Consider the following 24,055-nt stretch of genomic DNA (forward strand, 5'->3'; position numbering starts at 1 on the left):
ATGCACAATGTCAAATGTCATTAGGGAATTACAAATTAAGATAATGAAATGCCACTACATAACTAAGGGGATGATTAAAATCCAAAACATTAACATCATCAAATGATGGTGAGGACATGGAGCAACAGGAGCTTTCCTTCACTGCTGAAATGCAAACTGGTACAGCTACTTTTGAACACAGTCTGGCAGTTTCTAACAAACCTAATCTTTCTATATGTTCCAGCAATGGTGTTCACAGATGTTAATGCAAATAAGTTGAAAACTTTTGTCTACCCAAAAACTTTTATATGAATATTTATAGAAACTTCATTCATAATTGTCAAAACTTGCAAGTGACCAAGGTTACCTTTCGGTAGATGAATGGGTAGGCAAACTGGTATATCTACACAAGGTAAGTATTTTCAGCAATAAAAAGTGTTACTGAGCTGTAAAAAGACAAAAACCATTAAGTGTATATTACTAAGTAAAAGAAGTAAATCTGAAAATGTTAAATACTGTATGATTCCAACTATATGACTTCTAGAAGAGGTAAAACTTCAGAAACAGTAAAAGATCCGGCGTTTTCCAAGGATGAGGGAAAAGGGAAGGAGTGAATAGGTAAAGTATAGATTTTTAGGGCAATAATGCCATTGTGTATGATGCTGTAATGGTGGATATATGACACTGTGCATTTGGAAAAATTCAAACTACAAAATATACAACAAATGAATCTAATGTAAACTAGAGACTTTCATTATAAAAATACATAAATATTGGTTCAGAAAAAGACATTAATACAGAGGAATCAAGGAATGTGGGAACTTCATTTTCTGCTCAATTTTTTCAGTAAATTTAAAACTGTGCAAATATATTGATTTTTAAAATTAGGATCATATTGTACACTTAGGCTTATTTATTACACTATTTGTCATACTCAACGATATTTCTTTTTATTTTTTTAAATTAATTTTATTGGTACATTTTAGGTATACAATCTAATGACATTCATCATTGGAGATTTACAACTTCACATAATCTCTCCTGGTTCTTATTTTTTCCCCTTTCCCCTGCCCTCCCTTCAACATCTCCATCCCTCCCTATTTACAAAGACTTATTCCCATTTTTTAATTGTCATACTAATTCCATTCCCTTCTTTCTTTTCCTCTACCCCTCCCACTCCCCCCCTTTTCTTCCTATTTCACATTATCTATTATACCTTTTAGTCCTTATTTACACGTTCAGTTTCTCACACTAGGGAAACTATTTGGTATTTACACGTGTGTCCTATTTATTTCACTTAAAGAGTATCACCTCAATGTGCATCCATTTAGCTATAAATGTCTCTAATTTCTCATTTATAATGGATGAGCAGTACTCCATTTTATAAAAAAGAACCCTACATTTTCTTCATTCAGCCTCCAGTTGATGGGCATTTGGGCTGCTTCCAAGTTTTAGCTATTACAAACTGTGCTGCTATGAACATGGGTGCACATATATCACTGTGGTATGATTCTTTTAATTCTTTGGGGAAGATACCCAGGAGGGAAATAGCTGGGTCAAATGGGACTTTCAGTCCTCGTTCTTTTTTTTTTTTTGGTACCAGGGATCGAACTCGGATTCTTCCGCATGCAAGGCAGGAGGCAGAACCACTGAGCTAAATCCCCGGCCCCTCAGTCCTAGTTCTTTGAGGTATTTCCATACTGATTTCCACAGTGGTTGCACCAGTCTACACGCCCACCAGGAGGGGAGCAGTGTTCCTCTTTCACCACAGCCCTGCCAGCATTTTTTACTGGCTGATTTCATGATAGCAGCCGTTCTTTCTGGAATGAGGTGGAATCTCAGCTTTGTTTTCATCTGTATCTCTCCAAAGATCAGTGATGTTGAACATTTTTTCATATGTTTATTTGCTATTTCTACTTCTTTGTTTGAGAAATGTCTGTTCATTTCAGATGCCCATTTTTGGATTGGGTCTTTAAATTTGGGAGGTCTGATCTTTTTAAGTTCTTCATAGATTTGAGATAGTAGACGTTTGTCTGAGGGACTGCTGGTGAAAATTTTTTCCCACATTGTGGGTTGTCTCTTCACACTGCTAGTGGTTTCTCTTGCTGTGCAGAAGGTTTTTAGTAAGAAGAGATCCCACTTGTGGATTGTTTGTGCTAGTTCACGGGCAACTGAGGTTTTGTTCGTAAAGTATTTTCCTACACCAATGTCTTCAAGAGTTCTAACTAACCTCTGTTGCAACTGGTTCAGTGTTTCTGTTTTAATATTTAGATCTTTAATCCACTTAGATTTTAGTTTAGTGCATAGTGAGAGATATAGGTCTAGTTTCAGTCTTTGGCAAGTTGAAACCCAATTTGCCAGCACCATTTATTCTCTTTCCTCGACTGAGGCTATCTTTCCAGTGGCGCCTTTGTCTAAGATAAGGTGGCTGAGTGTGTCTGGAGTTGTTTCTGCATTTTCTAATCTGTTCCACTGGTCCTCAGGTCTGTTTCTTTGCCAGTACCATGCTGTTTTTATCACAGTAGCTTTGTAGTACAGTTTCAAGTAGGGGAATGTGATACCCCCTACCTTGTCTTTATTGCCTAGTATTGCTTTTGCTATTCTAGGTCTCTTCTTGTTCCAAATGAATTTCTGGATTGTTTTCTCAAGGTCTGTGAAGTATGCTGCTAGGATTTCAATTGGGATTGATTGAATCTATATAGCAATTTTGGAAGTATGGCCATTTTCAGTATGCTGATTCTTCCTACCCAGGAGCAAGGGATGTCTTTCCATTTTCTGATAACATCTTCAGTCTCTTTTTTCAGAGTGGTATAATTTTCAGAGTAGAGGTCTTTGATTTCTTTTGTTAGGATGACTCCTAGATATTTCAGTTTTTTGGATGCTATTGTGAAAGAAATTGTTTGCCCTATTTCTCTCTCAGTGAGTCTGCTGTTCATGTAGAGGAAAGCTATTGATTTTTGCGTAAACTTTTACCCAGCTATTTACTGAATTTGGTTATAAAGTCTAGAAGACTTTTGGATTTCTTGGGGTCTTCTATGTAGAGTATCATATCATCTGCAAATAATGACAATTTGACTTCTTCATTTCCTGTCTTTATTCCTTTTACTTCTCTTGTCTAATTGCTGTGGCTGTTTCCAAAATTGTGTTGAACAGGAGTGGTGATAGTGGACATCCTTGTCTTGTTTCTGATTTTATTGTGAAGGATTTCAGTTTTTGATCATTTAGTATGATACTGGCTGTTGGCTTTTATCAGATTGAGGTAGAAGACTGTCTATTCCAATATTTTGTACGGTTTTTATCATGAATGTGTGTTGGATTTTGTCAAAAGCTTTTTCGGCAGCTATTGAGATGATCATACGATTTTTGTCCTTGGGTCTATTGATGTAGTGTATTACATTTATTGCTTTGCATAGGTGGAATCGTCCCTGCATCCCTGGGATGAATTTCCCTTGGTCAGCCGTGTATGATCTTGATGATCTTCTACATTCTATTTGTCAGTATCTTATTAAGGATTTTTGCATCTATGTTCATTAGTGAGATTGGCCTATAGTTCTTTTTAGGTTGGGTCTTTCTCTGCTTTGGGGATCAAGGTGATGCTTGCTTCCAGGAAAGAATCTGGGAGTATTGCTTCCCTTTCAATTTCATTGAAGAGTTTAAACAGCAGTGGCAGTTCCTCTCTAAATGTCTTGTAGAATTCACCAGTGAAGCCATCAGGACCCAACCTTTTCTTAGTAAGTTTTTAATTATGTTTCAATTTCATTAATTGATATTGGGTTGTTTAGAAATTTTAGGTCTTCTTCGTTCAACTTTGGTAATTCATATGTATCTAGGAATCTGTCCATTTCTTCTGTATTTTCCATCTTTTTGGCATATAGGTTCTTGATGCTCTTCTGGATTTCTGCTGGGTCCATTTTTTTGGGGGGGGGTACCAGAGATCGAACTTGGGTCCTTGCGATTGTGCAGCAGGTGGCAAAACCACTGAGCTAAATACCCGGCCCTGCTGGGTCCATTGTTACTTCACCCTTTTCATTTCTAATTGCACAGGTTGGGCCTTTTTTTTTTTTTTTTTTTTCCCATTTTTTGATATGGTTGGCTAAGTGTGTGTCAATTTTGTTTATTCTTTCAAAGAACCAACTCTTGGCTTCATTGATTTGTTTTGTATCAATCTCTTAGTCTCCATTGCACTGATTTCTGCTCTGATCTTTATAATTTATTTCCTCCCTTGTATGAGCCTTGGGTTTATCCTGCTCTTTTTTCTAGAAGCTTGAGGTTCAGCTTCAGGTTAACTGAGCTCATTCTACTTTCATAATACAAGTGTAAGACTGCTGTCATTGTGTCTCATAGATTAAGATATGTTGTACTGTCATTGTCATTTAATTGTAGGAACTGTCTGATTTCTGCTTTAATTTCTACTGTGACTCATTGGTTATTCAGAAGTGTGTTGTTTAATTTCCACGTGTTTATGAAATTCTTGTGGTTTCTTTTGCTATTGATCTCCAATTTCATCATACTATGGTCTGATAATATACAGGGGATAACTTCAATTCCTCTGCACTTAAACATGTTCTATGAGAGAGTACGTTGTTGTCTATTTTCAAGAACAGCCCCTGTGCAGCTGAAAAGAATGTGTGCTCTGATTTTGTGGGGTGGAAAACTCTGTAAACATCTGTTAAGTTCATTTGTTCAAGAGTTTGATTGAGTTCTAGTATTTCGTTGTTTATTTTTTGTCTAACTGATCTATTTATTTGTGACAGTAGGGTATTGAGGTCCCTCACTACTACTGTATTAGTGCCTATTTGATTTTCCATGTCTGGTAGTATTTGTTTTACATAGTTGGGCGCACTAGTGTTTGGTGCATATATATTCATAACTGTCATCTCTTCCTCTTGGATTGTTCTCTTTACAAGGATGTAGTGTAATTCTTTGTCTCTCTTAATCAGTGTTGGTTTGAAATCCACTTGATCTGCAAAGAAGACAGCTACTCTTGCTTTTTTGGGGGATTCCTGTTGCATGGAGTATTATTTTCTACCCTTTAACTTTCAGTCTATGAGTTTCTTTTTGAATTAAGTGTGTTTCTTGTATGAAGCATATTGTTGGGTGTTGCTTCTTGACCCATTCTGCCTATTTCTTTTGATTGGTGAACTGAGACCATTAACATTGATGGTTATAACTGATATATATTGACTTACGCTTGTCATAACTTTTTTTTGTTGTTGGATTCTCCCCCTTTGCATTTCATTTCTTGTTGGGCCTCATGGATTCATTCTGGTGGGCTTCCTGGGTTTGTAATCCTCATTGTCTTTTCCTAGGATATGGTTTAAAATTTTTTGGAGTACTTGTTTGGTATTCATGAAATTCCTAAGGTGGTCTCTGTCATGAAAGTATCTTATTTCTCCATCAATTTTGAAAGATAGTTTTGCAGGGTACATCAATCTGAGCTGGAGGTCGTTTTCTTTTAGGGCTTGAAATACGTTGCTCCAAGCTCTTCTTGGTTTGAGGGTTTTTGTTGAGAAGTCTGTTGTGATTCTGATGGGTTTTCCTTTCTATGTGATTTGTTTCTTTTCTCTAACTGCTTGCAGAATGTTGTTCTTCTGTTGGGTTTCTGGAATCTTAACTATTATATGCCTATGTGTAGATTTTTTTGATCAACACTAGTTGAAGTCCTATATGCCTCACTCATCTCTATGTCAAGTTCTTTTCACCTGCTTGGGAAGTTTTCTTCCATCACTTCTGGGAACAGTTTTTCTATGTCATCTGCACTGTCTCCCGTTTCTTCATTGACTCCAGTTAGTCTTATGTTATTATTCTCTGCTTCATCTAGCGGCTGCTGGATTGATTACTCATGCTCCCTTACTATTGTAAAGAAATTTTTCTTTTGCTGATCACTAATTGTAATCGTATCTTCTATGTCAGAAATTCTGTCCTCAGATTGGCTCATTCTGCTGCATAAACTTTCAATGGAGTTTTTAATCCCCTGGAAATGTTTGCATTTGTTTTATGCATTCCATTTGTTTCCTGTGTTGGGATTCCATCATGTTCTTCAGCTCCTCTATTTTTTTATCTGTGTCCACTCTCGATTTATTAATCATGTCTTGCACTCTAATTAATCCTATCTGGGCACAATCTCTACTGTTATCTGAGAAATTATTTCTGATTTTATTTTTTCCAGATCCTCTTTCGTTGCCAGTTCAGGGAGTCCAAGAGGTTGAGTATCAGATTGTCCCATTTCCCTTTGGGGTTGCCTTAGGTGATCTGGAAGTCTGGTTTTGAGACTTGTTTATGTGTCTTCTCATTTCAACAGATGCAGCCTACAACAAAGGTTGAGGCGACTTTTTGCTCACCTAGTGGTCTTCAATTCTCAGCAATCTACCCAGTGGCCTTTTCTCTGCTGCTCACCAGTACACTAATTCTTGGTTCAGAATGGTGGCCTTCTGGATCACTGAGCTGACCTGTTGTCTGGGCGGGTTTCTGCCTGGGGCCTGTGCATACTTGGAATGGTATCTAGGTGTGCCTCTGGCTAGGGCCCCTATGTACCTGTTGTCTGCGAGGGCATTTGGCTGGGGGCTGGGCACTCCAGTTCTTGTTGTGAGCAAGCTTCTGGCTAGGGTCTCGAGCACTTACCAATGGTATCAGGGCGAGCCTCGGGCTATTGCTTGTGTGCCTATGCAGCTCTTTTCCAGGCAGGCACTTGCCTTTGGACTGTGTGCCCAAGCCACTGGGGTCAAGGCAGAGCCCTGACTGGGATCTGCCTGCAGCTGCACTCTGGTCCACACCACTGCTCCCCAGGATCTGTACGTACTTATGAATGCTATGGGGTGGGCCTCTGACTGAAGCTTGCACACCTGTACAGCTCTTTTCTGGGCAGGTCTTTGGCTTGGACTGGTGTTCCTGAGGCTTTGAGGTTGGGGTGGAGCCCTGGCTGGGAATGCCTGCAGCTGTGCTGCTCTGGTCCACACTGCTGTTCCCTGGCATCTCATTTTTCAGATTGCAGGGTGGTGGTTTATCCTCAGACTTGAGATATCAAATGAGTTAAATAAAAGTTGTTGATGTTCAGTCAACTTTTTCTTGTCCAGCCACTGCAGTCTGGTGCATCCACTGCTCTGTTCCATGGGTGCATTTCCCTTTAGAGGGGTCACCAACAGTCATCATGTGTCTGCAGGTTCGGCCCGCCATTTCCTTGCTGAGAGGAGGGCTCTGGGAGAGAGCGCTGCTTGTTACCGCCCTTCTCTTTGTTAAAGTCTCTCTCTCCACTCTCCCTGTAGGCTTCAGTTCTCATCTCAGATCCTTCCTGGGTTCCAGGGACCCACTTCCCTCGTTCTTTTCCTCAAGCTGCTATATTTCAGTGTCAGGACACCAAATCTCAGAGATGCTCTTTCTCTGCTGTTCACCACTCCGCCATCCCTCAACTGCATTTGTAAATAATCTTAAATACATATGTTGAGTTCTTTAGAGAGTTTTATAATTCATTTAACCAATACCCTAATGCCAGATATTTAGTATGTTTTTCCAATCTCAGTATTATAAAGACTATGATGAACACACTCAGAATAAAGTCTCTATCTCACACAATATTAATATATGTGATAAGAATTGGTATAGTTTACATAACAATAAAACAGCACTATCTTCTCTGGGTTTCATTATACAATTATCAATTCACATCAGAAAATTAAGAAACTCCTCCTCCCTGCCAAGAGAAGAAACAGGGTTACTAATAAGACACAAAAAAGGATTAAGTAGAAAATATGAATAAATCTTTGCTTAAAAAGTTCTATGATGGCAGGATAAGTGCCCTTGAGGCAGATGGAGGAGGAAGAGAGGCCTAGAGTGCTGGAAACTTCTCTGCAGAATACATAAATTTAAAAAGTTTATAACATTCCACACTTCTTTGGGGACTTTACTCCAGAAGAGGGAATAGTTATTACTCTCCTCAAAAGATTAAAGAATCATGAGATGGGTCAAAGGCAGAAAAGTAGGATTTCTATTTTGTTTCCAACAAATTAAAAATTAACAATATCTTAAAACCTCTTTCAAAACCATTCAATTTGGAGGTGGTCCTGAGCTGAATTAAAAAAGCAGAATGTAAGCCTCTCAAAAGACTAGTACATATGATATAAAAGTCTTCAACATAACATACTACATACCAAAGTTGACTTTTAAGGTAATAATGATATAATATAATAAATATGTTTTTCTAATAAGAAAACAGTAGTAGGTTTGTAAACTAACCGTTTAATGTAAATTTATCTAAATACTACACATTACACTTCTAATTAAAAATAATTTATAGTACTATACAAGAATCCTTTGATATCCAACTTATTTTGTTCCTGAGTTGCTATAAGTAACAGCTCAGATTTCCATTGATATATCTAAAAACACACTTTAATCCATTTGATTCTTACATACAAATTTTATATAGGGAGACATACCTGTAATATACCTATACTTACAGGTTTTTAAAAATTTTTTTATTTTTATTAGTAAATGTTTGCAGTACATAATGATTACATTCATCATGGGGAGTTGGTACATGTACATGACACATCTAAATTCTTTATTCCCTCTTCCTCCCTTACTCACACTTTCTACCTCTTAATCTCCTTCCCTTTTGCAAAATATCTATCTCCCTGTTTTCTATTACCTATCTTTTATTTTCTTCTTACTTATGGGAATTTTCAATAAAGGTAACAACAAATAAAGCACTGCTATATAGAAGATGATGAGAAAAAAATCCAAGATAGCTACAGATATCTGCAGATGTCTATCAAGGATAGCTTCCACAATTTTTTTTTTAAAAGGGACACTACACTTCAATAGCAATAGTCTAATTTTCCTTCAAAAAAAGTGTAGCTGTCTTTTTCTTTACACACATATATATTCATTATTATACAATTAATATCATTACTCCTTAGCCATCAAATTTGATAAAAAACATTTCCTAATTCAAAAAAGTAAGAAATGGGAGGAAGAATTTACCTAGGACACCTGGAGAAAAAATTGTTTAACAGCTGTGATAAAAAGAGCAATGAAGTAATGGTAGGCATATGTGTAAAAAGAGGCTGCTTGAAATCCATAGTTCAGCTAATTTATAACTTCCTGTAAAGGGCACAAAAGAGGATATAAAGTACAAGATACATTTGAATTCAAAGAATAAATTGACATACACACCAATGGAGTACTAAATAAACTAATTATAATATTTCCACAATGAAATCTTGTGCAGCCATTAAAAATGGTGATCCAAAACTTTATATAGTATACCCAAATGACATGCTAGTGTGTAGAAACACAGTTAAGAAAAAAGTATATATACTGGTGCATATAGTGTACACTATTTTAATGAAAGATTACATATATCAAAACAAGTTTTACATTTATAAGAAATGTTAACAGAGATGATCACCGATTAGGGGTTATCTCTTTCTAGTCTTTCAGTATTTTCTAATTTTCTAAAATGAACACATGATACTCATATATAAAGAAATAATAATCTACAGGGTTCAGTAGCACAGTACTTGCCTAGCATGTACAAGGCCTTGAGTTTAATCCCCAACACTGCAAAGAAAGAAGGAAGGAAGGAATCAAGGAGGAAGGAAGAGGGAGGGAAGGAAGAGGAATGACCTGAAAGTAAAATATGGTCACTTATTTCCTTAGCACATTCTGTCTTTATATATAAACTAATTTCTGAAGGAAAATAAAAATGTACACAAACATATATAACTATATAAATAAATAAAGTGGGAGAAACCAGAGACTAAAATGTCACAAATTTTAACTTGGATTACCAGAAGGCAATTAAGTTAAACAGTTACTTCTAATTGAATACGGAAGAAAAAAAGCAAGAAAGGCAGGCTGAAGAAACATGCATGAGTTAAATTTTTGATTCTTTAATTCTTCCTTTGTTCATTTATAACCTCAGCTGAGAAACTAGTAAAATTATAATTAGCAGTGCTTATAAGTATATTAAATAAAAACAATTCAGTGCAAAACTATGTTAAAATAAGAAAAGACTAAAATTAAGAGATTGAAGAAAAACCTCTCCTTAGCAATAAAAACGATAAAATACCGAAAGAGGCACATTTTGGTGTCATTTTTCTTCAAACCATGTTCTGCACATGTATCATTCATCTAACTAAAAATTGGTGATTGGAATAGATATCTTATAAACATACCTTCAGCTCTATGCCTGATTCATAACTAACTTGATTCATAGCTAGATTGATTCATAACTATTTATACCACCGTGATCACTCTCAAAGCACTTATGTATACACAAGAGAGGAGGACCTTAAAATCTCAGGGTATCAGCAGGATGCAAGGTAGCAGTGTAAAACTGATCAGATACAGTAACTAGAAATAATTCAATCAAAAATAAAAACTAGCATTACTCATTCTATAAATTAATTATAATATAAAATTTCAGATACATCTACAAAAATGTTTTCTCCTAGTGCTCTATGTTTCCAAGCACACAATAAAACAGCTAAGCTATGGTATTAGAAATTATACTACAGATCAAAATCTACTAGTATTTATATGCTAGAGTTTTTGGAAGAGGAGGTGATAATAAATGTTACATAAACATAAAACTCTTGATATTCCTCAGAGTGGCAACCCAAGTTCCAGGCTACCTATATCATGGGCAAGAGGAATTACAGCTGCATGCCTGAAGCTACATTGCCACATAGCAACCAAGAACTCTAGAACTTCAATGGGTTATTTTAAAAATTTGAGCACTGACTAGTTGCTAGGAAAACGAAGTTGTATATCATGTCCCTATCAAGGCTAAAAGACCTCAAAGACCTAAAGCCACTGGCAATACATCAAGAATAACCCACAGGTGCTATAAAAACTAGATGGGAAAGACTGAAAAACTTGTTTTGTCCCTATATAAGACCCCATCCCCACCCCCAAAATAGTTTAAGAAAATTTAAGACTGTATGTGAAATGACATGATTATAAATTTGAAAACTTCAATAAAATTAAATTTCCTTTATATTTCTATAATTTTATAAAGTTGGGTAAAGCTCACCTGATACGCCACATTATTCTCTTATTATATACATAATATAGTCAGTATTACCGTAAAAAAATGAAATTTGATGAATACATAAGGATCTTAATTTACTCAGCACAGACCTTTATAATATTCCAAGAGTTTTAGTGGGAAAAGCACAAAGTGTGCTTTTTCAAAAGATTTCATGTATTTAAAATTATGTATGTTTGCTACTGAGAAAAAAACAAATTCATATGTAAAACGAAACTAAAATCATCCATAATGCATACTTCAAATATAACCACCATGAGCATTTTAGTGTCTTTTCTTTCAGGTACATTTACAGTGATACATTATGTACAGGTACAAACACCCAATGATAAATGTAAATGAACTGAATACCTAAAATGTACCAATAAAAGAACTTAAGAAAAAAAAAAGATTTTATTTGAAAAAAACCCATATATACTTCTTTTATTCTTTCTAACACAAATAGGATAAGTAGTACGTACACAGTGACTTTCTTTTCTCCAATCTAGTAATTCTCGCATATCATTAACGAACTACATAATAATGGCTGCATATATTTCAATTATGGACATAAAATAATTTATTAAAGTCTCCTACTTTTAATATATAATAGTAAAAAAGAAACAGAAACAACTTTAGGACTATAATGAGCAACTTTACATATATCTTCTGCATGTTTATCTGATTATTTTCTTGAGATCCTTAAAACTACTGTGCAAGTATGTATGTTTTTAGGCTTCCTTTAGAAGTCTGTACAGGTAATACACAAGGGCCCTAAGTTGTACTATCCCAACAACAGCTTGAAAAGCATAAGCTTTTATTATTAAAAATAATCAATTTCAATTATATGGTAAATTTTTTTTCTAATAAGTTACAATAAAATATAGTGAGCATATAAAGAAACATAGGCATGATGTAACACTTTGGGAACATAATCTGATACTAAAATAATAAATTGTACTGAATTTTTAAAATTTATACAAGAATTAAGAAAATCTTATAAAATTACATAGAAATAAACAATCATAATTTTTGACACATATGAGAAAATGTGATCAGCATGGTTTACAAATTGGTAACATTAGACTGAATAAATGCTTAAGGTTATTCTTTAGATACTATAGGAGCTGAAAATAAAATTCAAGCAGGCCACACCCAATAAGAAATACAGTATATTCCTGTTAAGTTTAAAAAGTTATTTTTCTGTTACTAGTCATTGTCAGCATCATTAGTACCAGAATTACTACTGAAGACATTTCTCCCTTGATCAACAGTAACAAAGGCTCTGCACATTTTCAAAAAGTATGCCACTGAAGAGCTAAGTATATAGATTAGAAATATGTTGTCCTTACAAGCTCAAGTGACTTTTATAAAACATCAGTAAAAACAAGAAAAAAGGAATCTCTTGCCTTAACCAATATCCAAAAAATGTTTTATAGCAACTTCAGCTCTTCAGATATTAGGAAAAAAAATGTCTTGAGAAAAACACAACAAAAAAGTCAATGTATAAATTGACTTAGTCATAGATTCTCCCTTTCCAGTATTCATGAGTGTGTCACTAAGTACAATAAAAATTTGAAGGCACAGCTTTTTTATAAGATATCTGATTGAAGATTCATTTAATTTGATTTAGTTAATGCAACTGCCATTTGTTTTATTTATTAGTTTGTTTTTTTGAGAGAGGGTCTCACTATGTAGTCCAGGCTGGCTTTGAACTCATCATTTTTAACTTGTTAAAAGGAGCTGGAGGTTATGATGAAAATAAAAGTTTAAAAATTACCTTCAAATAAACTGAGGTCTCTTCGTAGCCGTGGTCCATAAAGCCCTTCTAAAATACTCTCAAAACCTATGTTTTAAAAGAAAGAGAATAGGATTAACTACTGGAAAAGCTTCATTTGACAACAGCTAAATACCACAAACTGTGTATCAACTAATTATTAACATATTATGAATGCTATTTTCTCATAGTTTAAATAATCTGAAGTAGATACATACAATGAAACGATCACATGACTGTCAGAAATTACATGATTGTAAAGAAAAGTTCAAATACAAATATTCACTTCTGTCACAGTGTAGCTATGAAGTGCCCCCAAAAGACCCTAGTATAAAAGGTTTGATCTCCAGTGCAGCAATATTCAGAAGTGGGACCTAGAAACATGACTGGATCATGAGAGTACTAACCACAGTGCAGAGGTGTTATGGTTCATATCTAGATTTCCCCAAAAGTCTAATGTGCTCTCAGGTGGAGCTTCTGAAGGGCGACTGAATCCTGTGAACACTATAGCTACATGTGATGTTAGGAGGTGGGGCTTGGTCAGAAGAGGTATGTCACAGGCGGCATGACCTGGAAAGGTTTATTTCCCTTCTCAGCTCCCTCCCTCGCTGCTTCCAGGCCACCATAATATGAGAAGCTTTTCCAACACTATATTGTGCCCCTCTGCCACTGCCCTGCCCTGGAGCCAGCCATCTATGGACTAAAAACATGAGCAAAAATAAACCTCTCCTTCTTTAAATTCTGGTGTGCTCCAGTACTGTGCTCCAGTGACCGCAAAGTAAGACAACAGGTGAATGGGCTATTAGGAGGTGGGGCCTAACTGAAGGGAGTGGGGTCCTGAGGGTATGGTTTTGGAAATTATACCTTGTCCCTGGCCTCCGCTTTTCTAGCATCATCTCTGTCTCTCTGCCAAAAGGTGAATCTCTCTGCTCCACCACATGCTCCGCACTATGATGTGCTATCTCAACACAGGCCCAGAAGCAAGAGAACCAAGTGATCATGAACAGAAACCTCTGAAACACTGATCCAAAATAAATCTTTTCTTCTTTGTTATTCTCAGGCATTTTGTCACAATAACAGCTAATAATACAACAACCACTAAAACAAGCACTTATGCTAATTAGAAATACTCCTGGGTTAACATACAGTCAAGTACCACATAATGATACAGTAAATTAACTGCATAGATAGCTGTCCCACAACTTTTTAACAGAGCTGAAAAATGTCTATAGACTAGTATTATTACTGTATGTACCTTTTCTATGTTTTGATATGTTTAGGCATATAAATATTTACCAACGTGTTACACATGCCTAAAATATTCAGTACAGTAACATATTGTACAGGTAGGTTTATGGCTATGGAGCCATAAGCCATACCATCTAGATTTGTAATAAGTCCACTCTCTGTGTCCACAAACAATGAAAATGCCCAATACATTTCTCAGAATGTATCTCTGCTGTTAAGTGATGAGTGATTACATTATGGCCAGATTTCTTATGTAGTAATCCCATATAGAGAAGAATCCTGTGGAAGACATGTATTAGAATACTATTTATATTTGTTTAAAAAATAATTTAAAAAAATAGCACCTTTACCCTCAATTACAAGAATAACCAAGTGTCCAGGGGAGAAATTCCTGGTGAGAAAAATATGATATAAAACCTAAACCCACTCATAAAAATTCAAATACAAAAATTTCTTCATTGCTATGGACGGCTTTCAATTTTAAAGACAAAATTATTGAAAATCTTGTCAAGTTAACAAAACCCTAGTTCATCAATGTACCAACTATTCTATATTCTAATTCCTAGACATAGTAGTTTTAAGATTTTATAATTTTCCTTTTGTTGAAGTCTATATCATATTCAGTTTTAAGGAGCTTAATAAACTATATGAAGTTCAAAGATGGAGGTGGAGGGAACCGGATGACAAAATAATTATAAAACCAACAAAAGGAACTAATTTAAGCATGTATGGATTAGGGAGGAAAAACTAAAAGATGCCAATGACAGACCCCAGAAATGAAAGAAAAAGTACTTCCTCAGTGATATTTCTAAATAATAAATCATTAGAAGCAATTATAGGATGCTTTAAAAAACATTTAACATCTGTAAAATTTCTTAATATCTTCAGGATTTGCCTTACAATATGTCATAGTCAAAAAGTAGCAACATTTCTTCATTTAATAGAACGTGAAGTAGTGATGCGTATTACAACTGATGAACTCTTAGATTTGACAAAGTGAGATAGTTATCAAGGTACTTGGTAAATAAGTACTGCATAAAATATTTGTAAGATACTGTGTCTCAGTACTAGCTCCCACGAAAAGAAATTTTAGGTAGTAAAGTGAGTAAACTACTACTAGAATGCTACAAAAAAGACTTTCATACTGGGTAAAGACTCAGACATAATAAACCCAAATTCTCCTTCTATTATTATCCTAGAATAGGATATCCTAAATAGAATATCCTAATTCTATTTTATTATGATCAATGTATTTCAAAAACAGTGCAAATCACTATTTTAGGATGTTAGTCTGTAGTATACTGGACAAAATGTATGCCTCTCCCTGTATAAGGCCAGTGAAGTAAAACAATTCACATCTCCTGGATTTAAGCCTGATGAGGAAAAAGCAAACAGCTATACTTCTGCTCTATGAAGTGTGACTGAAAAATATAGTGAATGTTTTTAAAAAAAATAATTACAATAAAGCACACACTGCCATTAATTACCCTCAAAATATTCCCCCCTGCTTCAAGTACACTTATCCAATCATTCTTGTCACTTTCTTAAGCAGTTCTGGAAGTCCTCTTTCATTAGTTGCACTGTCATGCCTGCCTCAATGTCCTGAATCCATTCAAAACATTTACCTTTCGTGGTCATTTTTACTCTGGGTAAGAGCCAGGAATCCATGGTGCCACATCTGATGGATAGGATGGATAAGAAAACACCACAATGTTTTTATTTGACAAAAATCTGCATACTGGAAGCAATGTGTGACACAGATCATAGGCACAATGAAGGATGAAACCATTTGCCCATTTCTCAGGCCATTTTCTATATATATAGATATATCTATATATATATCTATATATATCTATCATTTCTTAAATAATAAGCCCTTATAATATTCAGAGTTGTCTGTTGTGTTTCTGGATAAAACCAGCTCAAATGATTCCATTAATTCACCTTGATTTTAGATCTTGTTTGACAGGCTTTTTTTTTTACATCATGAGAACTGGGTGCTTTCCATTGAGAACTCAATTATAGCTCAAGATCATAACCACAGACTCAAGTTTCATCTCCCATGAAGATATTTCTTAGAAAAATAGAATCTGAAATGGCACAACTGTGCAGCTTCAATAAAATGCTCTGTTCATGATCCATGATTTATGGCATACTTTAAAATACACCTTCTCACATCCGTAGCTCACAAGTGAATGACAGGCTGAACAAGTTGAAACTTGTCACATACTGTTACTGAGGTTTACTACTTCTTGCTCTTCGTATTGAAGATTCATGCCTTTCTGTTGGATGGGATTCTGCAGCAGCAATCCCTGCATATTTTTAAATCACACCATGCACTGTGTTTCTTAATTCCTCCAAAGAGAATTTCAAGTGGTATCTTTAGTTAAAAATTTTGTTTCTTGTAGATTTTCAGAAATGCAGTTGGTCTGTGTATTGACTTTGTATCTAGTAACTCTAATCATAATCTACCTGTAGGTTCCTGGAGATTCTGTATTTATATATACATATTCTCTACAGGTAATTCTATTTTCTTCTTTCTCTAATACTTGTTTTCTTTTTTCTTCTTATCTTACTCCCTTGGTGGACCTCCATTATGAAGTTAAAAAGGAGTGGTGATAATGGGCAGCCTTGAATTATATTTAGTCTAAGTAGGAAAGCATTCAAAGTGTCAATATTATGTACAATATTTCTTGTATTCTTTAAAAATAAATACTTCTTATCACATTAAAAAACTTCTTTTATATCTAGCTTGCCTGGCATATTTTTAAACCATGAATGGATGCTGAATTTTATTTAATTTATTCTGAAATCTACTACAATAATCACAGTGTTTTTCTTTTTAAATCTCTTAATATGGTGACTTTCACTGCTGGACAGCTAATGTTAAAATAACTTTCCATTCTTAGGAAAACCCATTATCATGTGGTATTCTTACAGGTTTGCTGGGTTTATTGTCTCAATATTTTCTTTAAAATCTCTGCATCTGTGTTCATCATTGAAAATGGACAGTAAAAAAATTTCTCATGTACACGTTAAGTTTTGATAGCAATGTGTGGCACCTTCTTGAGAGGCAATGTTCTCTTTTTTTCTACTCTCTAGAAAAAAATTGTAAAATGTACAATTTTTTACTTGAGCATGTTTGAGAAATGCAAGCAGCTCACTGCAGGGTCTTCTGAAATGTCTACTACTAATCAAATTTATTTTAACTGTCACAGAATTACTAAAGTATTCCATTTCTTATATTAGTTATATTTTTCTAAGAACCTGTTCATTCAATTATATTTTTCAATTTATTTGCATAATTTTTATTATATGCTTTTATCCGATGTCAACAGCATTCACAATCTGTTTTTCATTATTCATTTGTTCTCTTTTTGTTCCCCCAATAAAGCTCATTAGAAGTTTCTCAATTTTGTTTTCAGTACAGTATTTTAAAGGAATTCCCTTTGATTTCTTGATTTTCTCTATTGGTATGTTTTCTTATTATATAGTTTCTACTCCTGCTATGCTCTGTTCTTATTTTTCTAATTCTGGAGATGATAGTGTACCACACTAACACTGAGCTTTTCTTCTTTTCTAACATTTACACTTAAAGCTATACATTTCTAAGGAGTACTCCTGTAAGTTGCACACTACAACTTCTGATACATCATTTTCTTTACCATTCAAAATATTTCTTAGTTTCCAGTATGACTTCTATTCTGACCATGGGTTTTAAGGAGCCTATTTTGTAACTTTCAAATACAAAAAGATAGTTTATCCCCCCCTTAAAATAGATTTTTAACTTAACTGCATTGTAGTCAAAGAAAATGTCCAATACAATCAGTCTTCCGAAATTTTCTGAGATTGTTATGGCCAATATGGACAAAGTTTTGAAAATTCTCTATATATGCTTAAAAAGAATATGTATCCTGAAATTGCTAAATACATACATAGTACTCTATATTGGTTCATTACAATAACATGTTAGTTGTGCTTTAAAAAATGTCTATCAATTGTTGAGAAAGTAATAAAACTTTCCATTAAATTGTGCTTTTGCCTCATTTTAGTTTTGAGAATTTTTGCTTTATATGGTTTGAGACTATGCTATTAATGATTATAATTTCATAACTGTTATATTTTTCTGGCAGGTAAAATCTTTTATAATTATAAAGTGACCTGCTCTATCTTAAGCAATGATTTTGGTATTAGACCATATGGTTTCACATTATATGGCTATAGAACATTTTAATTATTTTTTCCATTATGTACTTTCTTCAATTATTTCTTTTTTTTGGTGCTGGGAATTAAACTTGGGTCCTTGTGCTTGCACAATAGGCAGCAAAACCACTGAGCTAAATCCCGGCCTTCAATTATTTCTTTATAACTTTTCTGTCTTATTGAACAGCATAAAAGGTTTTTTAAATCTACAAACATGTATGTCAGAATTTAATAATTTAAATTTAATAGTTACTAATACAATTGGGATTAAATCTTCCACTTGTATTTTTTTCTCCTTCTTTGCAAACTTTAGAGTTGACTAATTTATCATTCTATTTTGTTCCTCTTCTATCAAAACAAAAATTATGAGTCCCATTTCTATTCTTTTCATGGTTAACCCAGGCGGAAAAACTTTTAGTTGCAGTGTTACTGGCTCAGTAAAGTGTAAGGTAACTAGTGATATTATTAGGTTTACATCTACCATCTTTTTATTTGCGCTCTATTTTATTATCTAAGTTCGTCCCCATTCCCCTATCTTGCAGCATTCTTTTGGGTTAAAGAACTTTTTAGTATTTTCATTTGTCACTATTGATTTATTAAGTTATATCCTTTTTCTTCCCATTAAGTTTATTGATACATTTTAGATACAAAATAGTTACATTCATCATTGGGATCTTGTACCTTTACATGATGTATCTTGATTCTTATTTTTTCCCTTCCCTGCTCTCCCTTCACCCCCTGCACCCTTCTCTACTTGCAAAGACTTTGTTTCCAGTTTTTTTCCTTTTCTCATATTTTTTCTTTTCCCTTCTTTCCTTTCCCCTACCCCTCCCACTTCCCCTACTCCTACAGACCTTCCCTTCCTATTACACAGTACCAATTATACATTTTTAAAATTATAATATCAAAATTTAGAGGACTTTACCATAGATTCTACAGAATTTAAAAGGATACAGAAAGCATATTACAAAAATCCTTTTTGAAATAAATTTGACAACTTCTAAGAAGTACCTTGGAAGACAAACTAATGAAACTGACTCTGGAGGAAATATAAAATTTGAATAGCACCTATTAAAGAAAGTATATTCCTAGCTTGAAAATCTACCCATATGACAACAACAGGCTCATATACAATTTAACTGATGAATTATATCAAACATTTAAAGCAGAAAAAAGAAGGAACACTTTTCCCCCCATTTTAGGAAATCAACATTGTGATAATGTTAAAATTGGATAAAGATAATAAAAGAAAAAAGTATGAACATAGATAGAAATTTGTTTAACAAAACAATTAGAAGTCAGATCTGGCAGGATGTAGAAAGTGGTTTTGTTATAGGGATGGCAGTGTTGGTTCAGCACTGGAAGATCCACCCCTAAAAGTCATCATTTTAACAGAGGAAAGGAAAAAGCCATATGATCCTGTCACTAGTTGGAGAAAAAGTATTGGACTAAATTCTACAGCTGTTCATGGTAAAAGCTGTCAGGAGACTAGAAGTAGAACAGAAGCTTCTCAACAGATTAAAGACATGTACTCCATACTTCCAGCAAAAATGCCTTATATAAATGGAGAAGATACAATGCTTTCTCCTTAAGGTGGGGAACAAGGGCAGATATGCCTACTCTTCATCTGTCCATTAAACTTTGAAACACAGCCCTAAACCAAAATAGTCTGGCAATAAAATGACACAATTAGGATAGGATTGGCAAAGTAGAAGCAAAATCTTTATATGTGGATGAAATGATCATCTACAGAGAAAATACTAAGAAATCTCTAGGAGCCCCTAGAACTTGTATTTGAATTTAGCAGGATTAAAACACAAGGTATATGTAAAAATTCAGGTCTATGTATACTTGCTATAAATGAAGAATTGGATATTGAAATTTAAAAGTTATGTAGGAGTACAAAGGACCTAGAAAAGTAAAAAGAAAAAGAAAAAAAAAGTGTTGGAAGATGTTTAGTACCTAATTTTAAGACTTCCTCTAAAGTTACAGTAATCAAGGCAGTGTTGGTGTAAGGAAAGACATATAGATCATTGGAATAAAACAGAGAATCTAGAAATAGAACCACACATATATGGTCCACTGAGTTTTGAAAGATTATTTAACATTAACATTTTATAGAATATAAACTCAATTCAAGAGCAGAGGAAAAGATAAGTGTTTTCAGCAAATGGCACTAGAACACCTGGTATCCGTATATAAAAAATTAATCTCAACTCTTTATTTTCATACATAAAAATAACTTGAAAGGATCTATGAACCTAAATAATAAAGAAGAAATTATAAGGCAAAATGTTTATGAATTTAAGGTAGGCAAGAACTTCCTAGGATAAAAAAAACATGATGTATAAAAGAAAAAAACTGATAAATGAGATTCCATCAAAGTTTAGAACTTTAAATGACATCATTAAAATGAAAAGTAGTCCTTAAACAGACCATATTTACAATGCATATAACCTATGAACAGAATATATAAAGAACTCTTACAGCTCATTAATAGACAACCCAATTAAAAAGTAGACACAACAAGGTGAGAGAGAGAGATGGCTGGAGACAACAAGCTTCTTGGGCAGTTTACTTTGGTTGGCATTCCCCCAGCCCCTTGTTGAGTCCCTCAGATCAAAGTTACATTTGACATTGATGCAAATGGGATTGTACATGTTTCTGCCAAAGATAAGGGTACAGGACGTGAGCAGCAGATTGTAATCCAGTCTTCTGGTGGTTTAAGCAAAGATGATATAGAAAATACGGTTAAAAATGTAGAGAAGTATGCTGAGGAAGATCGGTGAAAGAAGGAACGAGTTGAAGCAGTTAATATGGCTAAAGGAATAATTCATGACAGAGAAACAAAGATGGAAGAGTTCAAGGACCAACTGCCTGCTGATGAGTGCAACAAGCTAAAGGAAGAGATTTCTAAAATGAGGGAGCTCTTGGCTTGAAAAGACAGTGAAACAGGAGAAAACATCAGGCAGGCAGCATCTTCCTTCCAGCAGGCATCACTGAAGCGCTTCGAAATGGCATACAAAAAGATGGCTCTGAAAGGGAAGGCTCTGGAAGTTCTGGCACTGGAGAACCAAAGGAAGATCAAAAGGAGGAGAAACAGTAATAGCAGCAGTATATTTTGGAGTCAAAAGGACAACTTACTATGAAGCTTGGGAGTAGAGGGACTTCCTGAGCAGAAATGGGCAAACTTCAGTCTTTTTACTGTGTTTTTGCAGTATTCTATATATAATTTCCTTAATATGTAAATTTAGTGACCATTAGCTAATGCTCTTTTAATGGATGATAATTCTAACAGTACAGAGTTCACGTTGTTCTGTCCCTACCCTGTCATTTTTCAGTTGCATGCAAAGGGGGAATAGAATGATTAATTACTGATCATTATAAAGACTTAGCATTGGTTTGTGCAGAAGTAGCCATATTTTTAAGGGGTGAAACCATCTCACATTCAGTGGAAGAGGTGGACCATGGACCTGGAAGGAGACCATATGGGAATGAAGATCCTTCTTGTTGGCCCAAAATACTGCTACAAGGAATGACCTTGTGTGAACATGGAGTCCGTAAGCCAGCTAGCTGTGCCACGTCCAAGGGGTAGAGGCAGCTAACTCAATAGAAAACTAAGGTATTTGTTAAGTATAGCTTTTAAAACAAGGCACTGATAAAGTCACTGGTGTTCTTAAGGTATACTTCTTTAGCTGCCTGCTGGCCTGTGAGTGGCACCTTGATTCTTTTTAATCCATTCTGGGTATTTTTTTTTAATAAACATGAAAAGCACCTCAAAAGAAAAAAAAAAAAAGGTAGACACAAGAAGACGATAAATAGCCAGTATAGCACAAGGAAAGGTGTGCAACACTAGAATCAGAAAAATACTAATCAATAACAAGACTGAATTATACACTCATTAGGGAGATGAAGTTAAAAGTTTTAAAAGCCTTGTCATAACTTTTTCTTTTTGTTGGATTCTCCCCCTTTGTGTTTAATTTGTCACACCCAACGGATTCATTCTGCTGGGTTTCCTGGGGTTGTGATCCTCATTGTCTTTTCCTAGGATATTGTCTAAAACTTTTTGAAGTGCTGGTTTGGTATTCATGAAGTTCCTGAGGTGCTCTTTGTCATGAAAGTATCTTATTTCTCCATCAATTTTTGAAAGAGTTTTGCAGGGTACATCAATCTGGGTTGGAGGCTGTTTTCCTTTAGGGCTTGAAATACCTCACTCCAAGCTCTTCTTGCCTTGACGGTTTGCATTGAGAAGTCTGCTGTGATTCTGATGGGCTTTCCTTTGTATGTGATTTGTTTCTTTTCTCTAACTGCATGTAGAATATTGTTCTTCTCTTGCGCTTCTGGAATCCTATTATATGCCTATGTGTAGATTTTTTTTGATTAAAGCTAGTTGGAGTCCTATATGCCTCACTTATCTGTATGTCAAGTTCTTTTCCCCTGCACGGGAAGTTTTTCTGCCATCACTTCTGTGAAAAGTTTTTTTTAGGTCATCTGCACTCTCTCCTGTTTCTTCATTGACTCCGATCAGTCTTATGTTATTCTTCTTTGCATCATCTAGCAGCTGCTGGATTGATTTCTCGTGGTTCATTACAATTTTAAAGAAATTTTTCTTTTCCTTGTCACTAATTGCAATCTTACTTTCTATATCTGAAATTCTGTCCTCACATTGGCTCATTCTGCTATGTAAGCTTTCAATGGAATTTTTAATCACCTGGAAATCTGTTTGTATCTGTTTTATGGATTCCATCATGTTCCTCAGATCCTCTATTTTTTTATCTGTGTCCTCTCTAGATTTATTAATCATGTTTTGCACTATGGGCACAATCTTTGCTGTTATCTGAGAAATTATTTCTGATTTCATTTTTTCCAGATCCTCTTTCATTGCCAGTTCTGGGAGTCCAGTTGTTTGAGTATCAGATTGTTCCATCTTGTTTCCCTTTGGGGTTGCTGTAGATGATCTGGAAGTCTGGCTTTGAGGCTTGTTTATGTGTCTTTTCATTTTGAGGGTGCGTGTGTGTGGGGGTGGGGGTGTGCTGCTGGTGCTGCTCACTTCCTCTGCACTGGGAGTGGTGCTATGGCGGCCTGGGAGCCTCCTCCTGGCACTGGGACTGGCTCACTTCCTCTGAGCTGGGAGGGGTGCGATGGTGGCCCAGGAGCCTCCTCCTGGGTTCTGGGATTAGCTCACCTCCTCTGAGCCAGAAGCGGTGCTATGGCAGCCCGAGAGCCTCCTCCTGGGCACTGGGATTGGCTCAGCTCCTCTGTGCTGGCAGTAGTGCTATGGCGGCCTGAGAGCCTCCTCCTGGGCGCTGGGATTGGCTCACCTCCTCTGAGCTGGGAGTGGTGCTATGGTGGCCTGGGAGCCTCCTCCTGCGCGCTGGGAGTGGCTCACCTCCTCTGTGCCTATTTGTTACATCCTTTAGTTTAAGTGCCTGCCCTAGGATTCCAATATTCATTTTAATTTTTCACAATCTACTTTCAAATATTATAAGAACCAATGAATATTCCACCCCATCCTATGTGCCACAGTTATACAATGTACATCTGTCTATTATAAATCCCTCCCTAATTTTCACTTAAAAATATTAATTTAGCACATTAAAACATGAGAATATCTTTTACATTTATTCACATATTTCCAATTTCTGTCACCTTTATCTTCCCGTGTGTAGATCTTAGGTCCCAACCATTACCTTCAATATTTCTCATACTGCAAAGTTTGCTACCAGTAAATCCTTTCAGCTATTATTTTTCTGAAAAAAAAATCTTTTATTCTACTTTTTAAAAAGTGTGAAATTTTGAGTGTAAAATTCTAGGTTGAC

General features: G+C 35.2%; 1 protein-coding gene across 12 annotated transcripts in view; it reads right to left on the bottom strand.

The window, feature by feature from the left end:
• Positions 1-24,055, bottom strand: part of Lcorl (ligand dependent nuclear receptor corepressor like) — a 199,435-nt gene that overhangs the window by 130,743 nt on the left and 44,637 nt on the right. For 11 of the 12 annotated variants that reach the window (XM_021260232.2, XM_021260234.2, XM_021260238.2 and 8 more), the window contains exon 2: positions 12,789-12,854. In XM_021260232.2, coding sequence (XP_021115891.2) covers positions 12,789-12,854 — 66 coding nt within the window. Of the gene's footprint in view, positions 1-12,788; positions 12,855-15,658; positions 20,489-24,055 lie in introns of those variants that run through there. The other variant, XM_087187815.1, reaches the window with a different exon arrangement.

This window comes from Heterocephalus glaber, unplaced genomic scaffold (assembly GCF_053883595.1).
Source record: "Heterocephalus glaber isolate CG9 unplaced genomic scaffold, H.glaber_assembly_v1.0 deba00001509, whole genome shotgun sequence".
Taxonomy (NCBI): Eukaryota; Metazoa; Chordata; class Mammalia; order Rodentia; family Bathyergidae; genus Heterocephalus; species Heterocephalus glaber.